The 16187-nt window shown below is 47.3% G+C and overlaps 1 protein-coding gene across 1 annotated transcript in view; it reads right to left on the bottom strand.

The window, feature by feature from the left end:
- Positions 1 to 16187, bottom strand: part of Slco2a1 (solute carrier organic anion transporter family member 2A1) — a 97383-nt gene that overhangs the window by 20283 nt on the left and 60913 nt on the right. Inside the window, exon 4 of the mRNA XM_008851725.3 lies at positions 709 to 936. Within this exon, the coding sequence (XP_008849947.1) occupies positions 709 to 936 (228 nt within the window). The remainder of the gene's footprint in view (positions 1 to 708; positions 937 to 16187) is intronic.

Below are 16187 nucleotides of genomic sequence, written 5' to 3'. Positions count from 1 at the left end.
AGGGTGGCGGGGGTTGGGGGGGATGGGGAAATCACAGAAACTGAACCTGTGGGTGTGGTCTGTGACCTGAGGCTCCAAGGAAGCTCAATATGGCTTGCTCTAAGGGATGGAGTTGGGCATCAGTTGGCCATCTGCTACCTGTTTCTTATGTGTTCAGAGAAGTGCTGTGTTCCTCAACATGAGCCTGGAGAACTGGACGACAGCACTAGCTATTGTTGGTTGAGATCTACAGTGTCTAATCCCTGGCCACTTGGACCCCAGAGTAGCTATGACTGCATCCCAACACAAAATTGCAAACTTACTTAACATTATGTGATTTTTCCTTCTACAATTTTGTAAACTCAATTGTGTGGCTTTCAAGTGTGGACTTTGTAGATGACTATGTCATGTTATGATGTCAAAGAGTTGGACACTGTGCCCATATGTGACTAGATGGTCATCTATATTAGCTCACAAATCCAAAAGCACAAATCACATGCAAAGAATCTTGGCTTGTTCTGCAGGTAAGAACATGGGTCAACCGCTTGCCCAGGTCCATACAAGTGGGAGGTAACAGAGTTGGCATTTACAACAGGTCTTCAGCATCCGCTGTGTTGTGGGCCAAAAGGATCATTTTAGCTCCCAGGACCTCAGCAGGTTCCCCGCCAGGACTTAAATTTCCTACCCCCCCTCCCCCCGCCCAGAGCCCTCTTGAAGCTCAAGACTCACAGATATACAAAGGTGAGTTGGTGGGCTCTGCGAAGTCATCCACATAGGAGATTCCAAAAGGCTGAATGGGCACCGTGCCAATGCCAGCCAACAGCTGGGCAATTACCATCAGGCCCCACATGCTGCTGGTCTCCTTCTGGGTGTCTGGCATGGTGCTGCGGCACTTACTGGGGGACAGGTCCTGCAAATGCCTCTGACAGAGGTCGGTCTGGAAGCGGCTGCTGTTTCCTACAATGAGCATGCCCATTGGTCATCACCACTCTAGCCTCCTGCTCCCATCAGCTGCCCTCCAATTCTGGTCTTTCTCCCATGTCCCAGTGGAAATGCTGAGCCAGGCCAGAGACTGTGCTGGGGAATAGGGTGTGGTCCTCGAAAAGCCTCCTTCTCACAGAGACTGAAGTGAGAGAAAGGTGGAGTGGTTCCTGCTGCGGGAGAAGCTCTGTCCAGGAGGGAGAAGGAGCACTAGCTCTTTCTCCACAAATCCTGAGCAAGGTGAATTAACACTTGCAGCTCTGGAGGGAAAGCATCACCCAGCTAGAGGAGGGAACCCAAGGTCAAAACCCAGCAGAAGATGGTGTCACCACCAGCCTTGTCCATGTTCCTCCTGGGTCTTGACTCCCAGAGCCTTCGCTCCTGAACGAGCCCAGCACCATGTCACACTGAACAACTTGCTGCCAAAGACATCTGGGCAGCTCCCAAGAACCACAGGCTCTCACCATTTCCTGGCCTTCTAACTAGGATCGAGTGAAGAAGCACGGACTCTGAAGCCAAAGGGATTTGGAGACCCTCTCGCGTTACAGATGGGGGAACCAGGCTGTATCCTGAGGCCCTTTATGGAAGGCTCCAGTCATCCCACGGACCCCATGATTCCTGCGGCTGTGGACCTCGCCAGGCTGGGCAGCTGCTTCCACGGCTCTGTTTTCAATTTGGCCCACATTAAACAATCAGCATGGTCGGCTTTCCAAGGCCTTGGGGGGTTTGAGGGCTCCTTTCCAGATTCCTTTTATCCCTGCCTCACTATGGCCAATGGAAACCAGTGACGTCACCAATCTCCTGTGGGGTTTTCACTAACACTAATGGAGTCAGTTTTGTTCCCACTTATGGTGCTCTCAGAGGTGTGGCCTTGAGCTAGGGACTCCAAAGTCCCTGTGAGAGGAATAGTGAGAACCACCAACTATTGGATTCTTCCCCATTGTGCTGAGGGCTGTCTCGTATGGGGGATGGGGGGGCTCTGCTCTCCCTGCCATCTAGTTCCCTCTCCACATACACCACATCTAGCCTGATGCCATCACTGCTTGTCCTCTATGCTGGTTCTGTACAAGACACATTTGAAAATGGCCAACAAAGGGGACTCCCCCATTGGTCACTGAGGTCTGATCCAGAAAAACAAAAGGGTCAAAGGTGTCTGTCTGGGTCAAGTATCATTCTATGAAGTTGGGCATGGTGGTGCAAACCTGTAATCCCAGCACTCAAGAGGTTGAGTAAAAGATGACAATTTAGATAGTCTGGTCCAAATAGCATGACATTGTCTAAAGGACCCAAAGTATCGTTACTACTATTACTACTGACCTCTAGGGTGCTCTGTTTCCTGCTCACAGGGGGTTCAGGATCTAGATGACTTTGACCCAAACAGAGGTCTTGGCCACCTTTGGTTAGTTTTGCTTCATCTCTTCCTCTTCACATTCAATACCCACTCTCTATTCAAGAATAGTTTAAAGGTCATCTGAAGGCAAATGTCAGTGCTGGAAAATAGGTATAAAGCACTGGCTCCTGTTTCCAGCTTTATAAAGCACTGGCTCCTGTTTCCAGCTTGGCCACTGAAGGCCCATGCCTGTCTAAAAAGGCTGTCACTCAGACGATGCATGCTTCCCTGGGGTGGGGTGGAGACCAAGACTCGCTCCTTCAGTCACTCAGTTACTTGTCTACAAACTGTAAGAGGTGTGTGCCTCTGTGTGTAGGTAATAGAGGCAAGGCATCACCCTTACAGATTTTTCAATCCATCATGATACTCAGATAATTGAAAAAGCAACCATGATATTGCTTGCCCAAATTAAAACCAGAATGAGGGATCACGTCACACCCCACAGGGCAGTTATCATTAAAAAATAAACCTCAGAAAACAACACATGTTGGTGAGGATATAGAGATAGAGAAACTCTTGTGTACTGCTGGGGTGAATGTAAAATGGCAAAGCCACTCTGGAAAACAAAATTCTGCTGCTTTCTCCAAAAGTTAAAATAGAATTACCATATGATCCAGCAGTTCCATCATTAGATACATAACCAAAATTATTAGAAGCAGAGGCTTGAACAGATATCTAGCACCATTGCTAGTGGAAACCAAGAAGTGGAAACAGCCCAATAGATCAACCAAATGTGGTATATACAATGGAATACTATCCAGTCTGAAAAGAAAGCTAGTTCTGATGTGTACTACAGTATGGATGAGCCTTAAGAACTTTATGCTAGAAAGAAGCTAGACATAAAGCGACAAGTCCTGTCCAAGTCCATTGATAGGGGGTATTCAGTAACATCTATAAAAACAAAAAGTTAGCCGGGCGTGGTGGTGCACGCCCTTAATCCCAGCACTCAGGAGGCATTGTGAGTTCAAGGCCAGCCTGCTCTACATAGTGATTTCCAGGACAGCTGGGGCTATAGGGAGACCCTGTCTCAAAAAGACCAAAAAAAAAAAAAAAAAAAAAAAAAAAAAAAAAAAAAAAAAAAAAAAAAAAAAAAAAAAGTAGAATGAGGTTGCCCGGGGCTGGAGGAGAAAGTCATGAAGATGCTGTATACAATGAATACAGACAAGAATGTTTTAGAGCTGGATGGTGATGATGGCTCACTCAACGCCACTGATGTCTACAGTTAAAATGGTTGAATGGTAAATTTCATGTTCTGCGTATTTTACCACAGTTGGAAAACAACAACAAAAAGCCACCACCAACTTCCAGGAACACACTGGGGGAGAGTGCATAGAGTAAATGTGAGAGGCAGGAAACTCAGAGTTGTATGGAGGGGGCTTGGGAGAAGATTCCTGGAGAAGGGGGCCTCTGAACCAAGAAGACCCCATAGGCACAGCCAAGGGTACAGAGAGGCTGTGGAGCAGGAGGATCAGCACCCAGAGTAGCTCAGGGTGGGCAGCACAATCCTAACAAGAAGTGGGGTGATGCTGGTATACTAATACAGTCAATGCAGGTGGGCTAGTGTTTCCTGGGAAGGGGCCTGGACTGCATCCTAAGGAAACCCCCAGATGGGTAAATATCCTGACTGGGCTATGCAATAAAATCACTGGAGGGACTATGGCCAGTGTTCCAGCTCTATGGGGGAAGAGAGAGGAGTCACTCAACCAGATTGTTTAGTTGGTTGAACAGATACTGTATGACGTGATAGATGGAGCTTGTAGGGGCTCCACGGTTGTGTGAGTGTGTATGCAGATCCTGGATTAGGGGTGTATATAATACACAAGATTCAAGTGTTGTAGGAGAATGGGGAGGGGTAGGGTATTTGGGAAACTCCCTGGGAAAAAAAAAAGGGGCCTGAGAACAAACATTTCTTCTGAGTGCTACTTTGTGATTTTGCTCATCATTATTTGACTGAATTCACATTTATTAGAAGATTGTTGTTGAGTTGGCTGACAAAAGCATTTTTTGTGGGGCATTTAATAGTCATCAAAGATCATAAAAATGTTGACTGTTATTAAGTCTTCACATAGCACATTACACAACACACCAGTGCCACAAAAATCCCTGTGAAGTTTCACCTAATGAAGAGTCCAGCAGGAAAAAGTCTCTGGGGACTACTTTATTCTAAATAACTTAAAAAATGTCAGAGGACATGTCAGAAACTCCTCTTACTAAAAATATGTATTAAAAAAAAATCAGTGGCCCCAATTACATCCAAGTCTCTTAAATTCTCTTTGGCTTTATTCTGTACTGACATTGTTTTAAGAGCTTCCCTCAGAACAATACCCTTTCCTTATGTCAGTCCTGAATGGAACTCAAACCCATTTCAGATCAGTGTCTTCTGGCACTGGTAAGAAGAGACAATGGTCAGAGCTGAGGAGATGGCTCAGTCTGCAAAGTGCTTGCCCCACAAGCATGAGGACTTGAGAACTCACTTAAAAAACCAGGCATGGTAGCATGTGCTTGTAACCCCAGCACTTGGGAGGCAGAGACAGGAAGGTTTCTGGGTTTCACTAAACACCTAGCTTATCCTAACTGGCAAGCCCTGTCTTAGTGAGAGACTTTGTCTCAGAAAACATGGGGACTGATGGTCAAGCAGGACCTTTGACTGATCTTCGCATAGGCAGAACTGGTAAAAGAAAAGAGTCAGGGGCTCCTCCCAAGCCCATGTGACCCTTGAGGAACAGATCCTCAAACAGCCTTAAGAGTAAAAATAAATTGGTTTATCTGGACCAACTGTATGTAGCCTTAAACACCCAAAAGTAAAGTGTAACCAAAGATTAAAGTCATCAGTATACTTCTTTAAGATTTCAAGGGATTACACTTCCCAGACATTAGACTTAAGCCCAAATAAAATGTTATTTAGACAATTGTTTCTCATTGATGATTTTGTTTCTAATCACAAAGTGCTGCTCAGATGTAAGACTTCAAATCTTGGTCTGCAATATTGTAGTGCCCACCTGTAGCTAAGGGACACAACCAGCTATTTGTTCTAAAATGATGGATACATTTGTTTTCTCCCCCTATCTAGAAGCCTAGAGGGAACTGACACTGATTTTAGCCACTCCAACAGCTATCAAAGTGCCTGAAAACAAACTCTGAGTCCATTACTCTCAAGTCCAGCCTTGGCAGACAAAAGAAAAATGAGGAGGAACCCAATGGAGGGATGCTTTTGGAAGCTCTCGTCAAGAAATTCCAAGCGACTCTGATATTAACTTTTGAAAATTGCCCTGTTCTGACTTTTTTCTGGTTCCCTGTCTAGAACTTGTAATGCTAACTACCCTTGCCTTTGCTTCTCCTTCACATCTCCTAGTCACCAGTCAAGGACTTTCTTTTCTCTCTACAGTTAAGAGTTATGCAATTTGGGAGTCTTTTAGACAGACCCACTGAAGGGGTACCCCAATTGCCTCACCCTGTGTCCCTTTTCAGCATGGAAGAAGCCAGAGCAGTCTGCATCCCGATTCCCTGTAGGCAATTTGGGTAACCCCTTCAGGGGATGGTGTGGTAAGAACAGGAGGAAGGAATTGCCTAGGGAGTTAGGGTAAAAAGACCCCAAAGAAAATTAGCCAGTTTCTTGGCTAAAAATCAAAATGTCCTTGGGCCTCTTAGCAACATACTCTGTTCCAAAGGCCAAAAATGTCAAAAGTATTTGGGAGTGCTTATCTAATCCTTAAAAGATTTTAGGGTTACTTCTTCAGAGGGGGAATGTCAGAGTAGCCAAATACCCCATTAAAAAAAAAAGAGTACACAAAGTTGTTCAGGAAAAAGTGATGGGGAGATACAGGAGGAGTTAGAGGGGAGACAGTGGGTGTGGACTTGGTCAAAACACCTTATATACATGTATGAGCACTTGCTGCTCCTCCTGAAGACCCCACTTGGATTCCCAGCTCCCGTATGATGGCTAACAACCATCTGTAACTCTAGTTCCAGGGGGAATCCAATGCCCTCCTCTGGCCTGTACAGATCCTGCACACATGTAATATGCTTACATCCATGCAGGCAAAACACACATACACATAAAATAAAAATAAATAAACCAAAAAAAAAACCCCAAACTAACTAAATAAGTGAGCAAACAAACAAAAAACCCATAGTGGGTGGCCATCCTGAGGAACAACACCCAAGGCTAACTTGGGTTAGCCACACACACACACACACACACACACACACACACACACACACACACGGAAGTATTTAAATGAGTCCCTAGGATAGGACTTCTTTTCCCATGGGCATCCTCCTCAGGGGATGCAGCGTTGGTTGCCTTGGAGATGGGAAGCAGTAAGCCCTTGAATCAGGAGGAACAGGGCCCTGCAGGGGGTGGGACAAGGTGAGAGCTCCTGCTGCTCCCTGCCTTCTGTGGAACCTTTTACATCAGTCTACCCCTGTGCAGGATCTCAGGAACTCAAGCTGGGAGCCCTGCAGTGGGTGGCTCTGACTAGCTTACACTGGTGAGAAATCTTCTAGACTTAAGTTTTTCTCTTCAAAAATAACAGTATTAAAAAAAGGAGCAGGGATAGGTAAGCATGGAGGTAGGAAGGAGGCGTGAAAAGGTCTTGGGGTGGGGAGGCAGCCCACAGGAAGGCTCTCAAAAGGGAGACTGACAGAAGACCGGCCTTGACAGATGAAGTGCATATTGGGAGTTGGCTTTCTGGGCTCCAGGCTCCCACTTTCTTCAGGGTCTTAAGCCCCAGTAGGGGATAAACACCAACCTCAACACTTCTCAAGTCTGATACGTGGGGACTTTGGGAGGTGCCCAGCCTTCCCTGGCTGCTCACTGTGATCTTACTCTGTCAGATCCTGTGATAAGAGACAGGGGAGATGGTAAAGTGATGACCATGCAAGCATGAGGACCTGAGTTCAGAGCTAGACAAGCCAAATAGATGAGCTACAGGTTTAGCAAGAGATGCTGTTTCAAAAAATAAAGTGGAGGGGCTGGAGGGATGGCTCAACAGTTAAGAGCACTGGCTGCTCCTGCAGAGGACCCAGGTTTGATTCCCAGCACCCACATTATGGCTAACAGCTGTCTGTAACTCCAGTTTGAGGGGAATCCAATGCCCTCTTCTGACCTCCACAGGCATTGCACGACACAGGTGCACTTACATAAATGCAGGCAATACATTCATATACATAAAATAAAAATAATAAATAAAATGTAAAAAATAAAGTGGAAAATACCCAACATAAACTTCTGTCTTCCACACACATGTGCATATGTGCACACACATGCACACATACACAAACACATGCATACACACACACACACCAATTTTTTTTTAAGTCTTGTGATAAGACCAGAGAAATGGCACCCCATTCCCAACCACCATGGACCACCTTCTCCGAAAGCCACCTGCCCACCCAGGCTTGCAGGGATCCTGGGGAGGGAGAGGCATCTTCATTAACAGGGCGTTAGCCTGTTTCTCATCTTCTTTAAAACAGACTCCTGGAAGACACAAGTTCATCAGAGCACATTCTTTTATCCCCATAGGACCCCAGAAGCCTGGTTCAGTTTTCACAGGACTGTTCAATACTAACTAGAAACAGGCTGGGCCTCACCCTCCTGCAGCTTCCCCAGCCCCACCCCGGCAGCACGTGAGTCAATCTTGTGACTCATCCTGCATTTTATATCTACGAAATTCCAGTTCTGATTTCTGGACCTCTCTGGAGGTTTAGAATACAGGAGACTGTGTGTCAGGAAGGTCGACTTTCCTAGGATGTGAGCTATGGACTCAGGCAGGGATGGAGCAGACCAAGGTCTGGCCACCCCACTGTTTCAGCCTCCTCATCCCTTGGTAGACCCAGCCCCTTGAAGGTTGATGGGGGCACATTAGGAAGACCTGTTCCAGCTGGGGAGATGACTGAACTCATGAGGACCTGAGTTCAAATCCCCAGTACCCAGGTAAAGGGCTGAACATGACTGTGTGTGCCTGTAACCTCAGCATTGGAGGGAGGCAGCCAGATCCCAGATCAGTGGTCAACTAGCCTAGCTGAAATGGTAAGCTTCAAGTTCAGTGAGAGACTGTCTTAAGACATAAAACGTCTCCCTCTGGCCTCTACATGTACATGCATGCGTGCATACCTACACACTCACATGCATACACACACACACACACACACACACACACACACATATACACACACACACACACAAAGGAAGAAAAAAAGATCTGCTCAAAGGTGGGACAGAGGAGGCCCCTAGGAGAATCAAGTGACATAACAGCTTAGGGCAAACAGGGTTTTCCTTTGACTGACATTTTGTAGAGTAACGACTCTGTCAGTAAATGGAAGGGCAGCAGTGACTATCCTTCAGGTTATGGTCCCAAAGCATCACCCACTACCTCCTCACTCAGGAAGGTAATTGCCTGGGAGCTTATGGATGAATAGGGCAAAGCGAGGAGGAGGTTAGCAAGCCTTAAACCTCAGGAAAAAACATAAAACAACACAGACAAGCAGGAGTGCTTCTGGAAAGTTCTCTGGAAGCATAGCCAAGGTGCCAAGCCCTTGGGCTATCAGCACAACTTCTGGAACCTCCTTTGGCATGTTCCACTTTGAAGAACCTATTTCTTCATCTTCCTAAGTTCAGCTACTTGACGGTTCTTCCCGAAACTCTGGCAACACCCACCAGCAGGCTTGGAACAAGCTGTCCCCAGCTCACTCATGACTTGAGATCCCAAAGCCATTTGTAAATGGGGTTGTTGGCAAATCAGAGGTGATCAGGTTCCCAGCAGGGTCCACAGGCCTCGTTAATCATAATGCTACTTTAAATACAGCATGTGTTCCATTCCATCGGCACTAAGCCTCAATTTATAAGATGACTTCTATAGGTAATGCATCCTGAGTGAGTGTTATTCTGCGAAACTAAGAGGGGCCCCATCATCTGCCTGAGCAGAGAAGACAGAGTCTGGATGTCCCTGAAGGATGCCATGGAGCGAGAGAGAAGAAATTTACATATCAAAACCAGATAGAGAAGGCTCAAATCTTGGTCCTACTAGGCACTAGTCAGAGGCTTCTCTGAACTTCAGTATCTTCATCTCCAGAATAGATAGGACACCTTCTAGCAATAGTCCTGTGACAGTTGTAGAGCAGAAAATCATGGTTGACAGCAACTATCTTTCAATACAGCCAGTGGATTTTGAATGTTCTCAATATGAAGACATGAAGAGAGTCTCAGATAACAGATATGCCAGTCATTCTGATCTGATCATTGTACGTCTAAACATATGCTGGACTGTCACATACCACACGAGTATGTACAATTACTATGCATCAACTACAAATAAAAACATTTTTAATATAATACTTTATTAATTCTTTGAGAATTTCAATGTACTATGATCACAAAGTCTAACTCTTTCCAGATCCACTCCCCTCCCGCAGCCCCTCCTAACTCCCTGTCCTTATTTACAAATACATTTTATAAAAAATAATGAGCATATTCTAACCTGGACACAGTGACCCTACAACAATACCACTTTTCATCCAAACAGATAAGTAATTTTGGAAAACTCAAATAAGGGAGAAGTCTACTCCTGGGCTTTTAAGAACTTGGGACTAGTTCCAGAAATGAGAGACAAGAGCCATGGTGGGCTCCAGCAACGGGTGGATTATGACAAAGAAGTCACAGGGCAAATGTGTGTGCTTAGAAGGATTTACACCTGTGCTGGGAAAGGGTGGACTGGTGCTGGAAAGTTGTGTGTGTGTGTGTGTGTGTGTGTGTGTGTGTGTGTGTAAGTGTTCTGCTCTGTTCTCAAGACTCAGCTTTAAAACTAGGTCTGAGGCTGAGGCTGGAACCTCTCCCCACACTGCCTTCCTGGACTTAGAGGTGGCTTCAGATGCTACTTGAACTGGGCATGGGAGGCTAGGCTTTCTTTTTTTTTTAACATTTTATTTATTATTTTAATTTTATGTGTATGAGTATATTGCCTGCATGTAGGTAAGCGTAACCGTGTTGTGCAATGCCCACAGAGGTCAGAAGAGACTGTTGGATCCCCTGGGACTGCAGTTACAGACAGTTGTTAGCTGCCATGTGGGTGCTGGGATTTGAACCCAGGTCTTCTGCAAGAACAACCAGTGTTCTTAACCGCTGAGCCATCTCTCCAGCCCCGGGAGGCTAGGCTTTCTGAGCACAGGATCAAACAAAACTAGAAGTCACACTGTTGGCCAGGGGCTCCCCTCCTCTGCCCCCTCACACCCGTTTACCAAGGCACAGGAACCCTTACCCTGAGCAGCACCTGATCCAATTTGTCGTGAGAGTCATTTCTTTAGGGACTAGGAGGGGAAAAGACACAGTGGAACAGGCAGGGTGACAGCTGGAAGCTACCAGACTTAATATTTAAGGAGGTGTATGCCTCACTAGCTCCCCTATCCACTGAATGTAGTGTAGAACTTATTGCTCACAGATTTATTCCATTACCTGCTGGGGATCTCTTTGAAGAAAACCCAGAGTGATCAGTGGAGCCAACATGAGTTTACTCAAGACCATTCATACCTGCTGCCCCCCACTTCCTTTGTTACTGGGGCTCCCAAGCCAGCAGAAAGCCATGGCATGGTGTTACTTGACTGGGGAGGCAGCCTATTGACAAAACCTGTCACGATACCCTGCTAGGCAAGCTGGAGTGTCCTCAGGGAGAACCAGCTCACTGCACCTTGTTGGTGGGAGGACCCTAAGTGTGTATCACTCCGTGTGCACTATCCTCAGGGACACAGCCAGCAAGTCTATGAATGTCAGGGGTGCTGAGAGCATGATGCTCTGAAGATTGGAAATCAACAATCAGACCTGGGGCTAAAAGGAGGGATTCTAGCCAAGGAGAGTAAACCTTATGGGGATAAAAGGCAAGGCTTGGATGCAGCTAGTCAGTCATTAGAAAAGACATCTGTGGGCATAAGTCCCTGGTAGTTCTGACCACACACCCTAACTTCAGCCAGGAGACTCCTCTGTCTTCTTCCCAGAGAGACCCTGAGGCCCTACAGTTTTATTTTCTGAGGTTGGGTGAAAGCCCTGGAGCTGAGGAGGCAGAGACTCAGTTTGGCTGTGGAATAGTTCTTCCTGCAGCTGGAGATGGAAAGGCTTGGTCTAGGTGGCTCCTAGAGGCAGACTGGGACCCATGGAAGGTACTGATGGGAGACCTGGGAAAAAAAGGCCTGTTCCAGGATGCACAGCTGACCACATCAAGGCAGTCTGGGAGTCGCATACCCTGGGAATTCAATTCTCAGGATATAAGTAATCTGGCAGAGGTCAGGAGATCCATCTAGTCTAGCTGTAGAAGCTACTAATTGGGGTAAAATTTGGTCGCCAGCCTGTTTGTGCCAACGAGATTTATAGACCCTTAGACTATAGTTTACCTAGACACTTTTGTCTCCGCTCTCCACAGAAACATCGGTGTCACTATCACATTGCTGAACAGCCTCATAGAGTCCAGAGAGTAAACAAGCCTGAAATATTTGCTATCTGGCACTTGAAGGGAAGTGTCAGCCTCTGGTCTAATCAAATACTTCAGGGACTAAAGTGTTCTACAGTCAGAGTTTCTAGAGTGCCTGAACCAGACACAAGCAGAGTTCTTCAAGATCTGGGGTGTCTGGGGACTTTCCCTGCTCAGCCTTCTCTTCACTCCTGCTGAAGGCTAGGAAAGACAGGAAGCGGGTATCTGTATCATTCCAGAACACCAGGCAGACCTAGCTGACTGCTTCATCCTGGTGTGTGGGTCACTTGTTTCTTCCCTTTCAATGTCCAAGCTCCCATCCTCTCTATGGGCAATCCAAGCTTGGACTGCTGGAAAGTCCCCTGGTCCTGGGAGAAAGAAAGTGCCCTGTTGGCCCCCCATCTCCTGGTGTCCACTGCCTAGATATGCCTGGTGTGACCCTCTGAGCCACAGGAGGTGTGAGGTGTCTAGGCACAGCTAGCAGCCTCAGCTCCACCAAAGTGTGGCAAGAGGAGCAGGCAGTCCCTTCCTGCCGCCCCTGGGTCCTTTGGGAGCCTGCAGCTTCCTACAGGGACGGCCAACAGTTTCTTTAAGCCCCATTGTTCAGTGGGACAAGGACTGCTTCCCAGAATGCCAAAGTCACCAGAACAGCAAGCAGCCTTCCTTTTCTATGCTGAATGACAACTCCTGAGGAGACCACCCCCCTGACCCCCCACTGGCCCTGACAGGCTTGAGACACTCGATCTACCAGCCATCCAGGAGAAGTGAGTCTTGCTGGAGGAGAAGGAAGTGGCTTGCCTCCAAGACCCTTGACTTGAAGCAGGCCTGCCACCTGGCCTCATTCCTGAGGAAGAAAAATGACTGGACAGGCCCCAGGGCCCAAAGGCAGAAGGGAGCCATATTCTGGGCCCCACCAGGCCTCTGCTGGAGGCCTAGGAGAAGAGGTCATGTTTTCAAATTGCCTGCAGAACAGATGCTAAAGGAGCCTGACAGAGAGTGGATGAACTTTAGACCAACTGCTGGGGCCTTGGGGTGGATAACTGGGACACCACTGCTGTAGAAACACCAGCCCCGCCAGCCCTCGAGTGCTTGCTCTTGCCTGACACTCCACACAGTAGCCCGGTGTTGGCTACCATTTCTCCATGTGTATTTCTATCTCCTTCTATATTGTGACTTTTTAAAAATGATCCACACCAAATCTCATTAGCTTCTGTTCATCTGTTCAGGGATACTTTTCTTTCAGTTGAATTAATAATACCCATGTGTTTTGTGATTTTCCCCTGTGTTTGTTTTTAGTTCCTTTTCAAAATTAAACACGGCAGCTAACAACCGTCCGTAACTCCAGTCCCAGGGGATCTGACAGCCTCTTCTGACCTCTGCGGGCATTGCATGACATGGGTGCACTTACCTACATGCAGGTAATACATGAATACGCATAAAAAATAAAAATAAGTAAATTTTAAAATTAAACAGGTTAAACAGATCCAGTTGGCCAGGTTGTGAAACTCTCACCTGACTGCCCACCCACTCATCCCAGCAAACCCACACGCTCTCCCCCTGTCCTTCACGTGAGCCCCATTTCCATGGTCCAGTCACTTGGCACCCCACCCAGCCCCCTCCCATGCATGCCTACCCCCCACATCCCCACTGATACATGCACACACTTTCTCCCATGTATACGCCTTCTACTCTCCCCCACTTCCTCACATATGCTTCCACCCCACCTGCCTCATAATCCTTCCACCTCCCTATCCCCAATCCCGTTCTGCATACTTCTGCCTCAAGTATTGATCTCCACATACACCAGCCTCCTCCTCACATCCAGCCATCTCCCTAAGTGGCTCAACTTCCTGCATGTAGTGACACCCCCTCTTAAATATACCGAGGTGCCACAGGCACACTCAGGCTGCCCTGTATACCATCTGCCCTTTACTTTCCCCGTGGATTCCTGGCTTCTCCATTTCATATCACAGCTAAGGCGTTCACCACAGAGCTACCCAGCGTTTGTGTTCCTGAGCCATTCTCTCTGTGGACAGACCCTGTGTGGCCTACAGGTGTAGAGGATCACTTGGCTTTGGAGGTTGGGAGCTGCATGCTTTCCCACCAAGGGAGAGGCGCAGTCAGTATCTCAAGTCTCCCCTCTCTGTGCTTTCCCATCATCCTCCCTCACAAGGACACCCTCAGGATGTATGAACACAGGATGGAGACTAGAAGCTTCATGAATAAAAGGCTAAAAAGTGGTTCTTTCCTTTCTTTTCTTGATTGCTCCAAAAATATAATCTCCACTCCCCTTTCCTGCTTAGCCTCAGGAAGGTTTCCTGTCCAGGCATCTATTGTCTGCCAGGCCAATCTCCCTCTGGACTAGACCTGGCTGTTCACAGGTCAGACCTGGTCCTACCAAACACTGGTTTCTGAAAGCCCCTGCTCTTATCTCCTGGGAGAACTGGTCTCACTCACACTGGCTTGTTTCCCATCTGCAAAAGCCTCTCTGTACATTCTGGGCATAGACTTGGATGGAGACTTTGGCTGGGTAGCTAGTCTCTTCTCTAAAGGTGCCAAGGCACATTTCCGGACCCCACTGACATTTAGAAAATCTAAACATCCATAAATGTCTGCGTGGCCTTTTTAGAATTAGCAATTAGTTGTTAAAGGTCTTCGTGATTCCCACAAAGTTTGGCCTTTCTTTCATTTCCCTCTAAAACTCATGGTTCCCCTTCATTTCCCATGGTCATTTCTGGAGCAGCTTTGCTCCAATGGGGAAGAAATCGGCAATAACTCATGAAAAGAGGAGTGGGGGCCGGTACTTAGCAGTAACAGAGTTCAGCACTACAACAGGGAAAGCTAATAAAAATTTCCCAATAACTAACACTTTACACGTATTATTCCACTTTTTAAACCCTTAGAAAATGCTAAATAAGAAAGAATTGTTCCTATTTAACAGGTAAAGAAGCTGAGATTCAGAAAGGGAAAGTAGTTCCCATAGGAAGACTCAGTGAATGAATGGCAGTCCCTGCTTCACCCATCATGCCAACATTAGCAGGCTCTACCGCTGTGAGGCTCTGGGGACTGACCAGACCAGCAACCTAAGCTTCCATTCAGAGGACTCCTATGGCCTCCCACGTGGGGGTGCAGTAGAGGACCAAGGATGAAAACCAGAGAGCAACTACCTTCAGATTCTCCCATGGCAAAGAGCTTGTCAAAAGAAGTAAGGTGCATTCTCACTGGGATTCTAGTTTACTCAATATCACACAAGGGTTCTCCCCACCACCGCTGGCAACAGGGGCCACCACCTCATGGTTACTGTCTGTGCCCGCCGCTGGGCTAAATGCAAGAAAATGGACCTTTGCAGTCATCCTAGCCTTGTAGGGAAGGCGTCTTTCTTTTAGACCTCAGGGAGGAACTGAGACACAAGGCAGGGACGAAACAAGACTGCACCATTAGAATCCCAGAGTCCCTCTTCAGCCTGAGGATTACCTGGCTCCAGAGGACAGCTCGGCCATGCCACCATTCAGGGCATCTCACTTAATGAAATACATTTTTCTTGACTACCTTGCAGAATTCAAAACTGCAGTTCCCATAGGGATACATTTGAAGTAGGAGTCATATGCCAACATCTTCCCATGAAGTGAGACTTGATGAACATTTTTATGTGCACATATTAGTATGGCACACTCCCACCCTGCATGGGTACCCGGTGCACAGCCCAGTTAGATTCCACAGATGTGACTTCTGGGCCAAAGCCCTCCTCGTCCTATTGCCTGGCACCAGAAAGATGCCCTGAAGGTATTCCAACCCTGAGCACTTCCAGCTGTTGCTCCAATCCCAGCCAGCGTGCGCTCCACTCTGTTGTCGCAATTAGAACTTGCACAAACAAAACGAGTAACAACAACCAAACAGCTCACAGTGTGGATTGCACACCGTGGGTCTGTCAGGAAAGCTGTGATCTTTCTTGTAGCCCTTCCCACCCTCTCTCAGATGATCTGGACTAAGAGCACTGAGGTTAAGACTGCCCTGGTAGTGATTCCCTGTGATCTGGGTGTTTGTGGTAAGTCTAGTGCAATCTGAACAGCCATCCCTAATAAGGAGCAGAGTGAGGCTGATCTCTAACTTCCCTCCCATGGTTGCATCGTGCAAAGCAAATGCCATGGGCTGTGGGCCCAGGCCACAGGGAGCCGACTCGCCAGACTGAGTAGGCCTCGGTGTGTGGCGTCGGGCAAGGTGCCCTCCCTTCAGCCTGGCCCCAGTGTTCCAGGCTCCCTTGCTGATCTCATTAACCCTGTCTTCATGCATCAAGAAGGTCAAATCCTGTCTCTCCTTCAGAGTTAGTCTCAAACTTCTTGTCTAGAGAGAGGGAAAAAGAACATGGCAGGGCCTATGGG

Source organism: Nannospalax galili, unplaced genomic scaffold, assembly GCF_000622305.1.
Source record: "Nannospalax galili isolate Female #2095 unplaced genomic scaffold, S.galili_v1.0 scaffold1046, whole genome shotgun sequence".
In the NCBI taxonomy this organism is placed as follows: Eukaryota; Metazoa; Chordata; class Mammalia; order Rodentia; family Spalacidae; genus Nannospalax; species Nannospalax galili.
The sequence above is the reverse complement of the archived record's forward strand: the minus strand, read 5'-3'. Positions and strand labels throughout refer to the sequence as shown.